Below are 20,792 nucleotides of genomic sequence, written 5' to 3'. Positions count from 1 at the left end.
ATCTTGAATTATAATCCCCACAATCCCCATATGTCCAGGGTGGGACCTGGTGGGAGGTGATCGAATCATGAGGCAGTTTTCCCCCATGCTGTTCTGATGAAAGTTAATGAGTTTTCACAAGATCTGATGGTCTATAAGTGTTTGGCAATTCCTCCTTCTCTCCTTTCACCCACGGCCATATCAGATGTGACTGCTTTCCCTTCTGCCATGATTGTAAGTTTCCTGGGGCCTCCCCAGTCATGTGGAACTGTGAGTGAATTAAATCTCTTTTATTTATAAATTACCCAGCCTCCGGCAGTTCTTTATAGCAGTGTGTAAACAGACCAATACAATGTCTCTCAGAATTCTCTAATGCCTTTCTCCAAAATACCAAATTCTCATCATTGCCTATAAAGCCCTACAGATCTGGCCTTACTATCTTTCTGCGGCCATCTATTACTACGTCTTTTCTTTCTCATTTACTTTGCTTCAGTAACATTGGCCAACTGACTCTTTTGTGGATATTCATATCCTACCAGAGCCTTTGCCCTTGTGCCATTTTCTCTTATTGGAATACCTGTCCATATAAATACATAAGTTTTTCTGAGAATTGAAAAACTCCATGGACTTAATAAGTAGAAGATGGACAAAAAACAAAGGATAGTACATATATTCGTTCCCTGAGAAAATGTTACAGTTTAATCTGTTTAAGGGGAAAATTTGATAAATATTGTTTCCAACATTCGTTTTGAAAGCCATATACAGTAGAAAAGAGAGAAAAATTCATGTGTCATATAGTTTTTTAAAATTAGAACTGACTTAAGTATTAAAATATAAATAAATATATTTATTAATATAAAAGAACTCCTCAGTGAATACTTCTCTGACTACTCATTTCAAAATTGTTCCCCCTCCCATCTCCTTTCACACACCGCTTTACACATTGTAGTTCTTTCTATTTCTTCCTGGCCTTAAACATTAATTTCCACTGGACACATTGTATATATTTATTTATTTATAGTCTTATTTCCCATTAGGGTAGGAGTTTTGGTCTGTTCCAAATTTCCAGTGTTTAGAAAAATGCTTGGCACCTAATAGGTAGTCAATAAGTATTTGTTGAACTCAATCAATCTATTTGTTAAACTAAAATTGGAGACTGTTTTCTGGCTCAAGTGAGGGTTGATTAATTTATGTAAAACAAACCCAAAATTTAGCCTTCAACTGGTGCCATTTATTTTCTTTTTATACTGTATTTTTTAGAGGCAGAATAAGTCAATCATAATCTTTACTTTCTCACATCTATATATATCACAAAGAGAATGTTGCTACATAAGGAGAAATGAAAAAGAAATTATATTGTTGAGGCTCAGAGCTGTAATATTTGATGAATATTCTTGCTTTTTCATAATACAAGTCTGATTCTTTTCATATGCCTGGAGAGGCCTTTATATGAATTTCAAGTAAAAACAATTTCAAGATATTAGTACAAAAGTATATACCCAATCTACATTGGATTATATTAAATACCCTGTTCTATCTTCAAGAATCAAGAATGATGGAAATTCAAAGCCAATTAATGGAGATGAATTTCCAAGAACAATATTTTTCCAATGAAATTATAATTCAATTGCCTTTGCATATTTTCCTTCTGAAAGGACAATACCATGCGTTTGTTACATGAGGGCCATGCTCTATAGATATGGTGTCAATACCGATCGCTTTAATTATCATAAGTGATTAATTTTGCATTCTCTGAAATTGTATTTCCTTTTGACCAGCAGGCATGTAAGTGACAGCTCTAGGTTACCCTGTTCTACAGGTAAAGCTAATTGCTTTGAAAGAAGAGAGAAAAAAAATAAAAGATCTGAAGTTTAGAAGGTTTCTGAGAAATCAGAACTCTAAAAATTACAAAAACTTAGGTCTCCAAGGGGTTTTAAAGACCATTTAGCCCCCATAGGCAAGGATGTGATACTTAATAGAATCCTGGAGACTACCACAATCTGAAGCAAATGTATAAAATATAATGAATTACCTATTTAGAATAAGATACTGTTTCAACTTTAAAAAATTATTTAATGATGTATTAAGGATCTCTATTGGAAAAGAACTGTAAGTACATGTATATTATTTCCCTCTGTCACTTTCATAAATTGCCTTGTTATTTGTGGGTACTGAATTAATTTTAATGCAATGAGCATAAAAATAATTACCTACTGAGGCATAGGTAATCAAAATCATATCATCACTTGTCCTTATATACCATGATTGTATTCGCAGCAGCTATGGCATTTGGTACAATGAAGATAAAAGCAAATATATTCTAAATTCTTCTGAACTATATAGCTGTTATATCTAAATTTTCCACCCCAGCTCTGTTCCATATATCTGAGAACAGTGGGAAATGGGCTTAAAGTGTAGATAGAGGGCCTTACCCTAACTCCAAAGAATATTTTTTCAAAAGTGAGAATAAATAGATATTCAAATAAATATTACAAGGTAAATCTCATTTAGGAATAAAATTATGGTATCTCCCGAAAGGGCTAAGATTCCCTTCTGCCTGGGCAAATAAGATGTGGCTTTTCAGAGTTCAGCTGTTGCTAGGACAAAGTGCCCTCTAAGGTTTATCAAAAGGGTCATTGTTCTTAGAACAATTTTTAACAGTAAGTTATTTTTTAATACTAATTATTCAATTGAGGGAAGTTATGAAATAAAGGAGTAAACAGACCTTGGAATAAAAAGGATAACAAATGTCTACATTATGAAAATGTGTGTCTCATGTTTTTATGAGAATATAACATTTCTGATATAAAACCCTGAATGAAGAATATAATACATTATGCTTATTCAAGAAATTGGAAACACAAATCACACACTATATTCATTTTACAAAACCTCTATTTTGTTGAACTTTAGGACTAATTTCTCTTTTGGTGATGTAAATTGATAATGCAATAATCTGTTTATGTGTCTGAGTTGTAAAAAACATTCAAGGACTATTCAGAGATTTTACTCATCTTGCTTCTCCCAGTGATGCTTGCTCTCCTCCCCACCTCACCGCCAAATGATTATACTGTGTGGAGCCTAGCTGTACATCAACCTGACCCTTTCTGCTTCTGTTTCCTCCTCTGCTGAGGCAGAATAATGAATGAGAACCCAGGAAAACTTTTAAAAACCTATATTCTTTGTATATGGAAAGAGAGTATACAGACACTGGTAGCTATTCTAGCAACTTTATGAAAACATAAATCATTTATTACATAGAAAAACACTGAGAAAACAGTGGCTGTGACATCTGAGAATAGCTATTCCTGAGAATTACAAATGGGGTTTTTGCTTGACTCTGTTAAACCAAACTAACATGATTTCTGGGAGAAAGAGATTACTTTAAGCAGTCTCACACACTGGGCTTAGTGGACATGAGAAATGTCTTTCCTAATGAACATTCTACTGACAAATACCCTAAAGACAGTTTTCCTAAATAATATAACTCATAAAATTAATTAGGGAAAATTATTTTTACAGTTTTTTTCTATTTGAATCTAGCTATATCATACACATTGCATTAAGCATACAACCTGTGCAAAGCATGTAAATAAATAATTGAAAATCAAGTATTTTCTTACATTACGAGTAGGCAAAAAATACCACAAACAACTAGATTTTTATGTACTTACCATTAAGTTGCGTATGAGCTCTTTGGGGGCTCTACAAACATTTCTTGGTATATGTTTTATCAAAATATTATATAAAATGTTAAGTTTTCTTTTAATAGGTGCATAGTCTTTTGTAGGTCATTATCATAAGTTAAAAAATAATAAATTTTGTGAAAAAAATCAATAACAAGATTTGGTTTTCTGGCCTAAGAAGTCAGAGTTTACCTACTCTCCCTTCTTTACATAACCGCACATCCCATTTCTTTCACCATATGAATCCTTCACCTTTCCCCATTAAGTGCTTATTTAAAATCCCATTTATAATTTTTCTTCTGCTTCATACAAATTCCACATGATTTCATTTGTTCCAGTTATGATACTGCCTTTTAATAATAAGTGAAGAGAGTGCAGAAAGAACCTTTACTGATGGGGAAGACAAGAAGGTCAGAAGGGGTCAGTGGACCTTCAGAAAGAGGGCAGGGTCAAGGAAAGCAGTGTCAAAGGTTGTGCCAAAAGATGTCTGAAAGAAATCCACTGAATCTGATATATGGTTGATTAGTTATGGCCTTTGACAGAGCGGCTGTAGTAGTGAGCTAAATGCAAAGCATGTATATATATAGAGAGAGTCTTTAAACAATGGAAAACTATATGTCTATGTAAAGCATGTATATATATATATATATATATATATATATATATATATACATGATTGAAACATTTGTTTAGGGAAGAGTCAGTATAATGGGAGAGATTAATGATGTAAGAAAAGAAAAGGTATGATTGATGGTGAAGTCTAAATTTGATATGAATAACAATAAGCCAACAGAAAATAAGGTGAATGCAATATTTTTTGTGGGTCTTCTATATATTTAATAATTTCACATTCATTTCATCAACTCCTAAAGTGCTCTATAAGGAATTATTTTTTCCAAGGATGCAAACTTAGTTTTTGGTGAAGTTAAGTTTAAAATCCAGACCTGACTGAATCTCAAGACTCTAGGAGTAAAGGAAAATACAGCAAAGAGATTTAAGGGAGTTTGCATAGCATGTTTAGAGCTGCAGAGTTAGGGCATCAAAACTGGGTCTGATGACTTGGAGAAGAGAAAAATTCTGTGATAGCCAGATTTTTGAAAGAGATTCCTAAGGAGTTTCAAGCACATAACTGACACATAAATTTATAATGCACACAGTCAAGTGCAGTTATGTGATTTATTCCAGTTTCTTCAATTCTAACAGAACAGAACATCAATATTGAATAAAGGCCAGGATCCCAAAATTCACACTAGTTGGGCCTATTAAAATATATGCTGAAGACTAGCAGTAGGGCTGTCTATGAAGTCTCTGAAACTAAACTTTAAAAAAATTCCAAGTATAGGAAATATGACCAATTATTTTATTTAGCATATGGGACCAATTTACATATATGATTGGGAAAGTGAAATAAGACAAGTCTTTAAATTGGACACCGATCTTCTGCACTATCAATGAGAAAAATACATGCTGAGCACCTTTAGTGTACCTGATGGTGGGAGGAGAGGAGAGCCCACTATGCTTCATGAGCTTCCAGACTTATAAGAAAGAAAAAAATACATAGGCAAAGCAGGATATGCTGCCATTTAAACTAAATTATATAACACTGATAAACACTGAATTAAATGGAACAATCTACTTGTAAAGTACTGGGAGGGCAATGTTGAGAATGAGAGAAATAAAGAGCCAAGGAGAGTGAATGTTTACTACTAGCCTAAACACAAAACCTAACTTCTGAGTAATCGGTTCTCTATATTAGCCAGTCAATTATTGCTTTACATTAGGGATATTGTAAGTACTTCAACACTTACCCCTCCATACATGTATTTTAAACCCAAGCCCTTGACTATCTGAAAAAGATTAGGGCCTGTCAGTCAGATACTGGAGGACAACAAAATCTCTCTGTCACACACACACACACACACACACACACACACACACACACACACGGGCCCAGTGTCCACAGGGACAAAGAGCAGTGTAGGGATAGATTAAGGAGAGCCTGATGCCACAGGAATCCCATCTCACATATGAGCCATAGAAAGATTCCCAATCAAGAGTACTCCTGAAAAGCCAGTTAGAGAATATGCATGGAAAGCTGATTTTCCCATTTCTTCAATTTTCTTCATGAATATTTATAATTAACAGCGTATACATATTTAAACCAAACTACAAGTGAACACAGTGGTGGAAGAAAGAAGATATTTTCTGGATATTGTTTCTAAGATAAGCGAACACCTGCTCCAATTCCATAGCTGGCCAACAGAGGAGAATGTACTTTTCCTTGTCTATTTACACATTGATGTAATCATTTTGCTAAGGGTTTTAAACTGAAGGGGATGGATGGGGTGACATATCTGAACTAATACAAGCAGATATTCTTTATATCTATTTGCTTAGAGTACAGACTAGTCTTGTACTCTTTATCTTAAATCTCAAGGTACCTCAATCTGAGGCCAAGTTCCAGTTTGTTTTCAACTTTTCATTCACATTTTATTTAAGAGATAAGTTTCTGAAGATTGAATCAATCATCAATGTCACTATTTACTATTTGAAATGTCCTGGGCTTTCCTTATGAATAATGCTAAGCAAATCGTTGTTCATACCCAGTTGTGAATTTAAGTACCAAATATTTTGCCCTTTTCCCACCTACTTTTCATATTAATTCTCTCAGGTGACATTGTCAGAAACTGAATAATGAGTAGATATTTGAAAGACTTTATGGATTATAGACATATATGATATTATCATCCAGTAATAGCACTGAAAACATAAATGAAGTACAGATGTTAATTACATAACTTTATCAAAACATGAAAGCTATTCATTCATAATGAAGAGGCTCTGTTCATAGACTGGGTATAAATTATTAACCTCTCAAATAAAAAATGTCATGAAGCAATGTAAGAAATGTAATTTCAGATCCTCTTCTTCTCCTACTCTCCTCCTTCTCCCCTTCTTTCTCTTCCTCCCCTCCTTCCTCATTCTTTTCTTCATCTTCATCCTCTTCCTTCATATACCTAACAATAAGACATGGGTGCCACTTGGTTTATGAATGCTTGCTAATGCTTTTGTGTTTTCTCTGTATTTTTCTAAAATCACAATTGGCTTTTTCCTTCTACCCACTTCATTCAGTGATGACCCAAATCACTGTATTGTAACTCCCTGTGGAATTCTAAAATGAGCAATGTTTTATTGATGGGGGATTAGGAGGTACTGAACAAATCAGTAAATTAGTTGGGACCAAAATACGTTGGAATTTAAAAATAGATATTTCTTCAGTAGAAATATAGTCCGCTGGTAGATTGTAAACCTCAAACTTAAAAATATCTGCTCCTTTAAACTATTCTGAAACAATAGTTCATGAAAAATTTGAATGCATATGCGATGAGCTCAGATATTTCAGAATCTAGGTCATTATAACATTGAAGTGATATAGATGCTTTTAAAGCAACAGTAAAGTATTTTAGTAGCATAATGAGATTTCACTTTTCTCCATCAGGTTTACATACACTTTTTACAAGACTTAGCTAACAGTATTTAGAATAGATAGTGTCAACATCTGCTTATCTGACATACCTTCAGTAAGAAGATATGACTCCCAAATTTATTTTAAATAAAATTGATAATTAGAAGAATAATTCATGTGTCATATAAATTGACAGGAAGCATTTTTCCATGTGGGTCAAAATACAATACATATGTTTCATTTTCTTAACTACACATTTGCAAAAAGGCCTTCATAGCTTGCAAAATTATTGTATATAAAATTATCCAGGGTCATGAAAATGCACTGACAGATCTGTTGGCACTTGCAACAGTTACAGTCAATTCCTTACTGACAGCAGAACAAAATAATTGATCTATCCTAACTATAATGGTAACATTTACTGTAGACATTCAGGTAGAAATAACAGCTTACAAAGATACTATAGAAAATTATGTAACAAATTTCACACAATAATTATCAAGTATAACTGTCAAATTAGAATGCAGCAACTATGAAAGAGTGATTGTCACCTAGAGACAATGATAGCAATCAACTTCTATCAGCGCTGTTATTGCAGGAGCAGAGGTATAACATACTGAGAGGGTGTAAGAGAACAAAAATTATATCCCACATCCATCAAACCTCACATCCTACCATCGTACTTACTTTCATATCTACTGTCATCATTATGTAGTATTTTGTTACTTATGGAGCACCTGAAGTGTGCATGGGGTTGAATCTGTCAAAAGGTGAGTCTTTACTGGAGAGCAAGAAGTGGAAGAATGACTTTTTGAAAATCAGGAATTAATTTAGAAAGCATCCCTAGATGATAGGACTTCTAGGGAAAATTTTAACCCAGTGTACCAGTGCCTAAAAATTAAAGAATAGAGTTGTACAGAGTTAAAGACAGGCACCAAAAATGTATTAAATGACAGTATTAATGGAAAATATCCAAAGCTGAATTGACTTACTGACTTACCTGAGGTAGATACCATGCTGCCCTATTCAATGCCTGCATACAGTGAACAATTATGAAAATGAATGCCCTCATCAGATAAAGCATGATAACTAGTTAAAAACTAGCACATGGGCATAGGGAGCAAGATGGTCAAATAGGAACAGCTCCAGTCTCCAGCTCCCAGAGCGAGCGACACAGAAGACAGGTGATTTCTGCATTTTCAACTGAGGTACTGGGGTCATCTCACTAGGGAGTGCCAGACAATCAGTGCTGGTCAGCTGCTGCAGCCCGACCAGCGAGAGCTGAAGCAGGGCGAGGCATCGCCTCACCTGGGAAGTGCAAGGGGGAAGGGAATCCCTTTCCCTAGCCAGGGGAACTGAGACACACAACACCGGGAAAATCAGGTAACTCCCACCCCAATACTGCGCTTTACAAAGGGTCTTAGCAAACGGGCACACCAGGAGATTATATCCATACCTGGCCAGGAGGGTCCCACGCCACCCCATGGAGCCTCCCTCATTGCTAGCACAGCAGTCTGCAATCTAACAGCAAGGCAGCAGAGAGGCTGGGGGAGGGGCGACCGCCATTGCTGAGGCTTAAGTAGGTAAACAAAGCCACTGAGAAGCTCCCACTGGGTGGAGCCCACAGCAGCTCAAGGAGGCCTGCCTGTCTCTGTAGACTCCACCTCTGGGGACAGGGCACAGCTAAACAACAACAACAACAACAACAACAACAACAGCAGAAACCTCTGCAGACACCAACGACTCTGTCTGACAGCTTTGAAGAGAGCAATGGATCTCCCAACACGGAGGTTGAGATCTGAGAACAGACAGACTGCCTGTTCAAGTGGGTCCCTGACCCCTGAGTAGCCTAACAGGGAGACATCCCCACTAGGGGCAGACCAACATCCCACACCTCACAGGGTGGAGTATACCCCTGAGAGGAAGCTTCCAAAGCAAGAATCAGACAGGTACACTCGCTGTTCAGCAATATTCTACCTTCTGCAGCCTCTGCTGCTGATACCCAGGCAAACAGGGTCTGGAGTGGACCTCAAGCAATCTCCAACAGACCTACAGCTGAGGGTCCTGACTGTTAGAAGGAAAACTAACAAACAGGAAGGACACCCACACCAAAATCCCATCAGTACGTCACCATCATCAAAGACCAGAGGCAGATAAAACCACAAAGATGGGGAAAAAGCAGGGCAGAAAAGCTGGAAATTCAAAAAATAAGAGCGCATCTCCCCCCTCCAAAGGAACGCAGCTCATCGCCAGCAACGGATCAAAGCTGGTCAGAGAATGACTTTGACGAGATGAGAGAAGAAGGCTTCAGTCCATCAAACTCCTCAGAGCTAAAGGAGGAATTACGTACCCAGTGCAAAGAAACTAAAAATCTTGAAAAAAAAGTGGAAGAATTGATAACTAGAATAATTAATGCAGAGAAGGTCATAAATGAAATGACAGAGATGAAAACCATGACACACGAAATACGTGACAAATGCATAAGCTTCAGTAACTGACTCGATCAACTAGAAGAAAGAGTATCAGTGACTGAGGATCAAATGAATGAAATGAAGCAAGAAGAGGAATCTAAAGAAAAAAGAAGAAAAAGAAGTGAACAAAGCCTGCAAGAAGTATGGGATTATGTATGGGACCAAATCTACATCTGATTGGGGTGCCTGAAAGTGAGGGGGAAAATGGAACCAAGTTGGAAAACACTCTTCAGGATATCATCCAGGAGAACTTCCCCAACCTAGTAGGGCAGGCCAACATTCAAATTCGGGAAATACAGAGAACGCCACAAAGATACTCCTCCAGAAGAGCAACTCCAAGACACATAATTGTCAGATTCACCAAAGTTGAAATGAAGGAAAAAATCTTAAGGGCGGCCAGAGAGAAAGATCGGGTTACCCACAAAGGGAAGCCCATCAGACTAACAGCAGATCTCTCGGCAGAAACTCTCCAAGCCAGAAGAGATAAGGGGCCAATATTCAACATTCTTAAAGAAAAGAATTTTCAACCCAGAATTTCATATCAAGATAAACTAAGTTTCGTAAATGAAGGAGAAATAAAATCCTTTACAGTTAAGCAAATGCTTCGAGATTTTGTCACCACCAGGCCTGCCTTACAAGAGACCCTGAAGGAAGCCCTAAACATGGAAAGGAACAACCCGTACCAGCCATTGCAAAAACATGCCAAAATGTAAAGACCATCGAGGCTAGGAAGAATCTGCATCAACTAACGAGCAAAATAACCAGTTAATATCATAATGGCGGAGGGGCAGAGCAAGATGGCCGTTTAGGAACAGCTCCAGTCTCTAACTCCCAGCACGAGCGACACAGAACACGGTGATTTCTGCATTTTCAACTGAGGTACTGGGGTCATCTCACTGGGGAGTGCCGGACAATCGGTGCTGGTCAGCTGCTGCAGCCCGACCAGCGAGAGCTGAAGCAGGGCGAGGCATTGCCTCACCTGGGAAGTGCAAGGGGGAAGGGAATCCCTTTCCCTAGCCAGGGGAACTGAGACACACAACACCTGGAAAATCGGGTAATTCCCACCCCAATACTGTGCTTTAAGCAAACGGGCACACCAGGAGATTATACCCACACCTGGCCAGGTGGGTCCCACAGCCACGGAACCTCCCTCATTGCTAGCACAGCAGTCTGCAATCTAACTGCAAGGCAGCAGCGAGGCTGGGGAGGGGTACCCGCCATTGCTGAGGCTTAGTAGGAAAACAAAGCCGCTAGGAAGCTCAAACTGGGTGGAGCTCACAGCAGCTCAAGGAAACCTGCCTGTCTCTGTAGACTCCACCTCTGGGGACAGGGCACAGCTAAACAACAAAAGGGGAAGCAGCAGAGGCCTGTGCAGACACGATCGACTCTGTCTGACAGCTTTGAAGAGAGCAGTGGATCTCCCAACATGGAGGTTGAGACGTGAGAACGGACAGACTGCCTGCTCAAATGGGTCCCTGACCCCAGCAGAGCCTAACTGGAGACATCCCCCACTAGGGGCAGTCTGACACCCCACACCTCACAGGGTGGAGTACACCCCTGAGAGGAAGCTTCCAAAGCAAGAATCAGAGAGGTACACTCGCTGTTTGGCAATATTCTACCTTCTGCAACCTCTGCTGCTGATACCCAGGCAAACAGGGTCTGGAGTGGACCTCAAGCAATCTCCAACAGACCTACAACTGAGGGTCCTGACTATTAGAAGGAAAACTATCAAACAGGAAGAAGACCTATACCAAAACCCCATCAGTACGTCACGATCATCAAAGACCAGAGGCAGATAAAACCACAAAGATGGGGAAGAAGCAGGGCAGAAAAGCTGGAAATTCAAAAAATAAGAGTGCATCTCCCCCTGCAAAGGAGCGCAGCTCATCGCCAGCAATGGATCAAAGCTGGTCAGAGAATGACTTTGACGAAATGAGAGAAGAAGGCTTCAGTCCATCAAACTTCTCAGAGCTAAAGGAGGAATTACGTACCCAGCGTAAAGAAACTAAAAATCTTGAAAAAAAAGTGGAAGAATTGATAGCTAGAATAATTAATGCAGAGAAGGTCATAAATGAAATGACAGAGATGAAAATCATGACACAAGAAATACGTGACATATCCACAAGCTTCAGTAACCGACTTGATCAACTGGAAGAAAGAGTATCAGCGATTGAGGATCAAATGAATGAAATGAAGCGAGAAGAGAAACCAAAAGAAAAAAGAAGAAAAAGAAATGAATAAAGCCTGCAAGAAGTATGGGATTATGTAAAAAGACCAAATCTACATCTGATTGGGGTGCCTGAAAGTGAGGGGGAAAATGGAACCAAGTTGGAAAACACTCTTCAGAATATCATCCAGGAGAACTTCCCCAACCTAGTAGGGCAGGCCAACATTCAAATTCAGGAAATACAGAGAACGCCACAAAGATACTCCTCCAGAAGAGCAACTCCAAGACACATAATTGCCAGATTCACCAAAGTTGAAATGAAGGAAAAAATCCTAAAGGCAGCCAGAGAGAAAGGTCGGGTTACCCACAAAGGGAAGCCCATCAGACTAACAGCAGACCTCGCAGCAGAAACTCTCCAAGCCAGAAGAGAGAAGGGGCCAATATTCAACATTCTTAAAGAAAAGAATTTTCAACCCAGAATTTCATATCCAGCCAAAGTAAGTTTCATAAGTGAAGGAGAAATAAAATCCTTCACAGATAAGCAAATGCTTAGAGATTTTGTCACCACCAGGCCTGCCTTACAAGAGACCCTGAAGGAAGCCCTAAACATGGAAAGGAACAACCAGTACCAGCCATTGCAAAAACATGCCAAAATGTAAAGACCATCGAGGCTGTGAAAACTGCATCAACTAACGAGCAAAATAACCAGTTAATATCATAATGGCAGGATCAAGTCCACACATAACAATATTGACCTTAAATGTAAATGGACTAAATGCTCCAATTAAAAGACACAGACTGGCAAACTGGATAAAGAGTCAAGACCCATCAGTCTGCTGTATTCAGGAGACCCATCTCACATGCAGAGACATACATAGGCTCAAAATAAAGGGATGGAGGAAGATCTACCAAGCAAATGGAGAACAAAAAAAAGCAGGGGTTGCAATACTAGTCTCTGATAAAATAGACTTTAAACCATCAAAGATCAAAAGAGACAAAGAAGGCCATTACATAACGGTAAAGGGATCAATTCAACAGGAAGAGCTAACTATCCTAAATATATATGCACCCAATACAGGAGCACCCAAATTCATAAAGCAAGTCCTTAGAGACTTACAAAGAGACTTAGACTCCCATACAATAATAATGGGAGATTTCAACACTCCACTGTCAACATTAGACAGATCAACGAGACTGTTAGTGAGAAAGTTAACAAGGATATCCAGGAATTGAACTCATCTCTGCACCAAGTGGAACTAATAGACATCTATAGAACTCTCCACCCCAATTCAACAGAATATACATTCTTCTCAACACCACATCGCACTTATTCCAAAACTGACCACATAATTGGAAGTAAAGCACTCCTTAGCAAATGTAAAAGAACAGAAATTATAACAAACTGTCTCTCAGACCACAGTGCAATCATACTAGAACTCAGGACTAAGAAACACAATCAAAACCGCTCAACTACATGGAAACTCAACAACCTGCTCCTGAATGACTACTGGGTACATAACGAAATGAAGGCAGAAAGAAAGATGTTCTTTGAAACCAATGAGAACAAAGATACAACATACCAGAATCTCTGGGACACATTTATAGCAGTGTGTAGAGGGAAATTGATAGCACTAAATGCCCACAACAGAAAGCTGGAAAGATCTAAAATTGATACTCTAACATCACAATTAAAAGAACTGGAGAAGCAAGAGCAAACACATTCAAAAGCTAGCAGAAGGCAAGAAATAACTAAGATCAGAGCAGAACTGAAGGAGATAGAGACACAAAAAACCCTCCAAAAAAAATCAATGAATCCAGGAGTTGGTTTTTTGAAAAAATCAACAAAATTGACAGACCGCTAGCAAGACTAACAAAGAAGAAAAGAGAGAAGAATCAAATAGATGCAATAAAAAATGATAAAGGGGATATCACCACCGACCCCACAGAAATACAAACTACCATCAGAGAATACTATAAACATCTCTATGCAAATCAGCTAGAAAATCTAGAAGAAATGGATAATTTCCTGGACACTTACACTCTTCCAAGACTAAACCAGGAAGAAGTTGATTCCCTGAATAGACCAAGAGCAGGCTCTGATATTGAGGCAATAATTAATAGCCTACCAACCAAAAAAAAGTCCAGGACCAGATGGATTCACAGCTGATTTCTACCAGAGGTACATGGAGGAGCTGTTTCCATTCCTTCTGAAACTATTCCAATCAATAGAAAAAGAGGGAATCCTCCCTAACTCATTGTATGAGGCCAACATCATCCTGATACCAAAGCCTGGCAGAGACACAACAAAAAAAGAAAATTTTAGACCAATATCCCTGATGAACATCGATGCAAAAATCCTCAATAAAATACTGGCAAACCGGATTCAGCAGCACATCAAAAAGCTTATCCACCATGATCAAGTGGGCTTCATCCCTGGGATGCAAGGCTGCTTCAACACTCGCAAATCAATAAACGTAATCCAGCATATAAACAGAACCAAAGACAAGAACCACATGATTATCTCAATAGATGCAGAAAAGGCTTTTGACAAAATTCAACAGCCCTTCACGCTAAAAACTCTCAATAAGTTCAGTATTGATGGAACGTACCTCAAAATAATAAGAGCTATTTATGACAAACCCACAGCCAATATCATACTGAATGGGCAAAAACTGGAAAAATTCCCATTGAAAACTGGCACAAGACAGGGATGCCCTCTCTCACCACTGCTATTCAACATAGTGTTGGAAGTTCTGGCTAGGGCAATCAGGCAGGGGAAAGAAATAAAGGGTATTTTATTTAAATAATAAATAAATAAAGGCACAAGTATACATAGGAAAAGAAGAAGTCAAATTGTCCCTGTTTGCAGATGACATGATTGTATATTTAGAAAACCCCATTGTCTCAGCCCAAAATCTTCTTAAGCTGATAAGCAACTTCAGCAAAGTCTCAGGATACAAAATTAATGTGCAAAAATCACAAGCATTCTTACACACCAGTAACAGACAAACAGACAGCCAAATCAGGAATGAACTTCCATTCACAATTGCTTCAAAGAGAATAAAATACCTAGGAATCCAACTTACAAGGGATGTAAAGGACCTCTTCAAGGAGAACTACAAACTACTGCTCAGTGTAATAAAAGAGGACACTAACAAATGGAAGAACATACCATGCTCATGGATAGGAAGAATCAATATCGTGAAAATGGCCATACTGCCCAAGGTTATTTATAGATTCAATGCCATCCCCATCAAGCTACCAATGACTTTCTTCACAGAATTGGAAAAAACGTCTTTAAAGTTCATATGGAACCAAAAAAGAGTCCGCATGGCCAAGACAATCTTAAGTCATAAGAACAAAGCTGGAGGCATCATGCTACCTGACTTCAAACTATACTACAAGGCTACAGTAACCAAAACAGCATGGTACTGGTACCAAAACAGAGATATAGACCAATGGAACAGAATAGAGTCCTCAGAAATAATACCACACATCTACAGCCATCTGATCTTTGACAAACCTGAGAAACAAGAAATGGGGAAAGGATTCCCTATTTAATATATGGTGCTGGGAAAATTGGCTAGCCATAAGTAGAAAGCTGAAACTGGATCCTTTCCTTACTCCTTATACGAAAATTAATTCAAGATGGATTAGAGACTTAAATGTTAGACCTAATACCATAAAAACCTAGAAGAAAACCTAGGTAGTACTATTCAGGACATAGGCATGGGCAAGGACTTCATGTCTAAAACACCAAAAGCAATGGCAACAAAAACCAAAATTGACAAATGGGATCTCATTAAACTAAAGAGCTTTTGCACAGCAAAAGAAACTACCATCAGAATGAGCAGGCAACCTACAGAATGGAAGAAAATTTTTGCAATCTACTCATCTTACAAAGGGCTAATATCCAGAACCTACAAAGAACTCAAACAAATTTACAAGAAAAAAACAAACAACCCCATCAAAAAATGGGCAAAGGATATGAACAGACATTTCTCAAGAGAAGACATGCATACAGCCAACAGAAACCTGAAAAAATGCTCATCATCACTCGCCATCAGAGAAATGCAAATCAAAACCACAATGAGATACCATCTCACACCAGTTAGAATGGCAATCATTAAAAAGTCAGGAAACAACAGGTGCTGGAGAGGATGTGGAGAAATAGGAACACTTTTACACTGTTGGTGGGATTGTAAACTAGTTCAACCATTATGGAAAACGGTATGGCGATTCCTCAAGGATCTAGAACTAGATGTACCATATGACCCAGCCATCCCATTACTGGGTATATACCCAAAGGATTATAAATCATGCTGCTATAAAGACACATGCACACGTATGTTTATTGTGGCACTATTCACAATAGCAAAGACTTGTAATCAACCCAAATGTCCATCAGTGACAGACTGGATTAAGAAAATGTGGCACATATACACCATGGAATACTATGCAGCCATAAAAAAGGATGAGTTTGTGTCCTTTGTAGGGACATAGATGCAGCTGGAAACCATCATTCTCAGCAAACTATCACAAGAACAGAAAACCAAACACCACATGTTCTCACTCATAGGTGGGAACTGAACAATGAGATCACTTGGACTCGGGAAGGGGAACATCACACATCGGGGCCTATTATCAGGAGAGGGGGTGGGGGAGTGATTGCATTGGGAGTTATACCTGATATAAATGACGAGTTGATGGGTGCTGATGAGTTGATGGGTGCAGCACACCAACATGGCACAAGTATACATATGTAATAAACCTGCACGTTATGCACATGTACCCTAGAACTTAAAGTATAAAAATTAAAAGAAAAAAAAAAAAACTTTGCTCCTTCCAAAAAGCCCATCTAAAACAAAAACAAAAACAGACAAACAAAAAAAAAATGCATATATGACAATCACTATCTAAAATCCTTCCAGAAATAAAAAGAATGGTTATTTCTGATTTGAAGGACCTAAGACTAAAAATTAGGAGTTTATTAATTTTTTCATAAAATTTCATGTTCTATATTTAGTTTAAATATACTCTTCAGAAATCTCAAATACCAATGATTGTTTTTGAAGTCCAATATTAATTAGATTGACTTAATCTGACAATCATAATAAATGCTAAAATAACCAGAAGCTTACAGAATTTACATATTCTATATTAATTCTTCTTTGACAACAAAATTACTTGTTTTAAATACTCAAAGACAAATTTTGATAATTTACCAGCATAATCATTGTCCCATTTTATTTTCCAAAGAGCCATCAGAGTATAATTCACTTTCTGGAGCAAAATGTGCATATCTTTGTTAGAAACAGAAGAACAATGGCTTTTCTAAGCATGATTATGGAAATACAAAGTATGTTTTATGTACTGAGATAGCATCCCCTCCTTCTTAAAATCTTCTTTCGGTTGCATTCTTACAAAATTAACATTCTTCAAAAAGTGTTCTGTAATTTGGGGCTTCAACCTACATAAGACAGAATTAGGACTTAACAGGGAAGAGGAGAAGGAATCACATAAGGAAAACAAATTTAAGCAACATAAATTCACTTTTTAGGCTGGGTGTGGTGGTTCACGCCTGTAATCCCAGCACTTTGGGAGGCTGAGCGGGGCGCATCACTTGAGGTCAGGAGTTTGAGACCATCGTGGCTAACATGGTGAAACTCCATCTCTACTAACAATGCAAAAATTAGCCAGGCGTGGTGGCGGGCGCCTGTAGTCCCAGCTATTCGGGAGGCTGAGGCAGGAGAATGGTGTGAACCCGGGAGGTAGAGCTCTCAGTGAGCCAAGATAGCACCACTGCACTCCAGCCTGGGCGATCCAGCAAGACTCCGTCTCAAAAGTACATAAATAAATAAAATAATAAATAAACAAATAAATTTTCTATTAGGTAGACTTTTTGAATTATTATCGAATTGTTTTTCTGCAACCCACAATTATTGATCTTTTCTCATGTGCCTAATAGTGCCTTATCTAGACTCTTAAACAAAATGGTAAAGGTAATAGGTTTTTTCTTCTTACAGTTTCTTCTACAATATCAAACAGAATATACAGAGATATAATTAAAAAAAAAAAAAAACTTACTGAAAAGTCTTCAAAGATTTTCTTGAGTTCTTTGTGACCATGCCTTTCGGCAATATGTGCGGGGTCTGAACCCTCCATATTTTTCATCTTAGATGCCCAGGTTGCTCCTGAACATTGAAGCAAATGAATAGCCAGGTTCTTTAAGCCAAATTTTGCTGCACAGTGGAGAAGAGTTGGAAGTTCTTTGAAATGGATATCTGTAAGCATAAGAAGTAGTAGGATTTAATGTTTTGATTTTATTGGCAATCTCATTAAAAGGTCTAACACAATATACTCCTAAAAATAATTCCCACAAAGCACAGCAGACTTTTTGTGTAAGAAACCATCAATAGTTTTAGCAGTTTAGAATCTTCCCCTCACTTAATTTCCTATATTAAAATAAATATAAACTCATATTCTCACTAGCATTAATGCACCAATCTTACTTGTCAGATAAGTTTAATTATTTAATTTAAAAAGCCACATCAACCTCTTAAATGAAAAAAAAAAAAGAATAACATGCTGTAGTAACTCCTTTTGAATGTACCTAGACATTAACCAAACACTAAATTAAAAAAATTCTGTAAGTTCATCTATAAAATAATTTTATATTCTACCTCCCTGCCTAGTTTGCTTCCTTCCGAAGTTGAAATGAACATGAAATTCTTTGAGGGGTTATACTAGATTTCTACATAAAATTTTTCTTTCATAAACTAACTGCAACAGAAAATACAGGTGAGTGTTTTTATAAATAACTTCAGTGTGGAAATTTCCATCTGGATTTTATAACTTTTATATCAATGTCTTAAAGAGTTTGATTTTTCAAATTATTATCAATTAGAAGACATTTATTAATTTTATATCACTATAAAATGATGAATGTAACCTATATCCCAATGACAAACAAAACAAAACACAAACGAATGATGGTTTGTTGTCATTCTATACTTTTGCACTTAGCTGAAAAAAAAGTTATAGAAATTACACATCAACATAATAGCTGTGGCATTATCAGAAGTAAGGTGAAGACTTATAGCAAAATAATTAAAGGAATCAAAACCAAAGTCAATTGTCTTTCAGCAAACTTTTAACGCAATGGAAAACAGCCATCTCATTGCTTTTTGAAAACTGTGAATTTGCTTTAATCATCTTAGTTCATACACTATGTAGTTATTTTCTTAAATGTACACATTTACTTTGCAAACAATTTACAGTCTTACTTGTTAGATTAAAATTATAGATTTGTTTAGGAGATACAATAAATGTTTAGAATGTGTTTAATCTACAGCATACATTTGTTTCATTTCATGGCAATTTTCATTTAATTAATCTAGATTCACTGCCTCTGTTTTTATTACCAAGGTGTAAACAGAGAAGCCATAATTCAAACCAAGGTGTGACAAATTTACTTTTCATTTTCTTCTAGACCAAATAAAATGTTAGTTTTCAGTTGTTTCAGCCAATGTCTTTCAAACAGTAATTTCATGAGAATAGAATAAAATGTCTGGGGGAATTTTTGAAAGAAAAGTCCAATGTCACTTGCTTGACAAATACAAATAAACAGGTGAATTGGCACATAGCAAAGAAATCAAATCATACATTTGTTTGTGCAGAGCTGCTCCTAAACTTTTTGAGGCAATCCTCACAAAAGATGGCTAATAATTAAACAGAAGTAATCAAGCCAAAGCTTTCAAAAGATTAACCTAGCTCACTAGAATAATAAAATGAAAATATACTCAAGTTTGGAATATGAGCATTAAACAAGAATTTAACAGTAAGGTGAGTATTGAAACTGGAAATTCATGACCATGTAATCCATTTGTTTTCATAAATCATTCTTTTATCTGGAATAGTAAATATTCATTCAGAGTAGAATGACCAGGTGGCCCCTTTGGGGCAAAACAACAAAGCACACAATAAAGAGAAGATTAAAAATCAGGAAATCTGCATTCTAATCCCAGCTCAGCCACTAAATCTGTGGTTCTTAAGAATTCATCTTGTGGACCTCAGTTTCCTAATTTATAAGATGAAAGGGTTAAGGGTCAAAATTATAGAACTTCTGATATTCTTCCGGGCTTGATGCCATGCCACAAATGCTTTAAGTCAAGAAACTCTCTGGAAGGTATTTTTTCCTGGGTTTTAATCAGACACCAATTAGCATAGGGAAGGTAGCTGCAAAGGTTGAAGAAACATAACAATTTTCATTCCTTTCATAATAGGATTTGAAATCTGATGAAATGTTATTATTTTATCTGTAAAAACAGAGCATTGCTGTGTTTATGAAACTTTCTGCTCTCTGACAGGAGAACCATTATGTAACATGTGAGGTGTCACTCTTCCAATTCTGTCAAAAGATTAGACATATAATTCTTTTTAGAATTTTAAGAAACAAAAAAATGCTGCCAAGGTTATCATGCTTCTAAAACCTTTATAATGTAAAAAAAATGCACAAAGGAAATAGTCTATCAAAACCCTATGCTACAGCTTTGTTGTTACCTCTCATATTACATAAAATATAGCAGTGGAAAATTTATAGATACATACTTTACTATTAAACTCAACATTGAATCTGCCTCATTAATTGTTATAACTGAATTCTTGTTACTAAAATATTCTCTTAAATAAGAGAAAAAATTAGAATTTGCATCCACTTGGTATTTCTCTTGTTAATTATCTCAGGAAACTTCATACAAGATACTCTTTCTTTTAAATGTTTTAGTTGAATAGGTTAGGTCCTAATCTGCATTATATTCAAATGAGTCTTAATTTCTTCTTGGTAAATAAACTTCAAAATAATGCCTTTTATTACTTAAATACCAAAATTCTAAAACTTAACATTTATTTATCATGATAAGCAATATAGTGTAGCACTTAAGCATTAGGACTTTGGAGCCAGATTGTATGGATTAAATCTATACAATTTAATTTAATTCTAGTATTTAGTCATAGTGTCATTT

The 20,792-nt window shown here is 36.9% G+C and overlaps 1 protein-coding gene across 2 annotated transcripts in view; it reads right to left on the bottom strand.

Annotated features, from left to right (window-relative positions):
• Positions 1-20,792, bottom strand: part of BANK1 (B cell scaffold protein with ankyrin repeats 1) — a 254,356-nt gene that overhangs the window by 166,982 nt on the left and 66,582 nt on the right. For both annotated transcript variants that reach the window (XM_033214877.1, XM_033214878.1), the window contains exon 5: positions 17,857-18,053. In XM_033214877.1, the coding sequence (XP_033070768.1) occupies positions 17,857-18,053 (197 nt within the window). The remainder of the gene's footprint in view (positions 1-17,856; positions 18,054-20,792) is intronic.

This window comes from Trachypithecus francoisi, unplaced genomic scaffold (genome assembly GCF_009764315.1).
Source record: "Trachypithecus francoisi isolate TF-2019V2 unplaced genomic scaffold, Tfra_2.0 Lachesis_group1, whole genome shotgun sequence".
Classification (NCBI taxonomy): Eukaryota; Metazoa; Chordata; class Mammalia; order Primates; family Cercopithecidae; genus Trachypithecus; species Trachypithecus francoisi.
The sequence above is the reverse complement of the archived record's forward strand: the minus strand, read 5'-3'. Positions and strand labels throughout refer to the sequence as shown.